Source organism: Nestor notabilis, unplaced genomic scaffold (genome assembly GCF_000696875.1).
Source record: "Nestor notabilis isolate BGI_N333 unplaced genomic scaffold, ASM69687v1 scaffold7649, whole genome shotgun sequence".
NCBI lineage: Eukaryota > Metazoa > Chordata > Aves > Psittaciformes > Psittacidae > Nestor > Nestor notabilis.
Window position 1 is genome coordinate 1 of NW_009943174.1, and position 277 is coordinate 277.

At 50.9% G+C, this 277-nt stretch overlaps 1 protein-coding gene across 1 annotated transcript in view; it reads left to right on the plus strand.

Annotated features, from left to right (window-relative positions):
- Window positions 1-3: 3 nt before the first annotated feature.
- The window catches only part of CCND1 (cyclin D1), a gene marked incomplete at its 5' end in the record, with an annotated part of 11212 nt that continues 10938 nt past the window's right edge, over window positions 4-277 (plus strand). Inside the window, one exon of the mRNA XM_010021784.1 lies at window positions 4-136. Coding sequence (XP_010020086.1) covers window positions 4-136 — 133 coding nt within the window. The remainder of the gene's footprint in view (window positions 137-277) is intronic.

A 277-nucleotide genomic window follows, 5' to 3' on the forward strand; every position in this document is an offset into this window, starting at 1 on the left:
AAGCTGAAATGGAATCTGGCTGCAATGACCCCCCACGATTTCATTGAACATTTCCTTACTAAAATGCCTCTGGCAGAGGACACCAAGCAGATCATCCGTAAACATGCTCAGACTTTTGTGGCTCTGTGCGCTACAGGTATGAGCCCTGCAAGTTAAGCAAACCCTGTTGCTTTCCCCAGCGTGCACCTACCCCCAGCTTGTACAGCTTCCCGTAGCTGTGCCCTACAGTGAGCTGCAGGGAGGTAGTTTACCCCGGTTATTGCCCTTTGCTTGTACA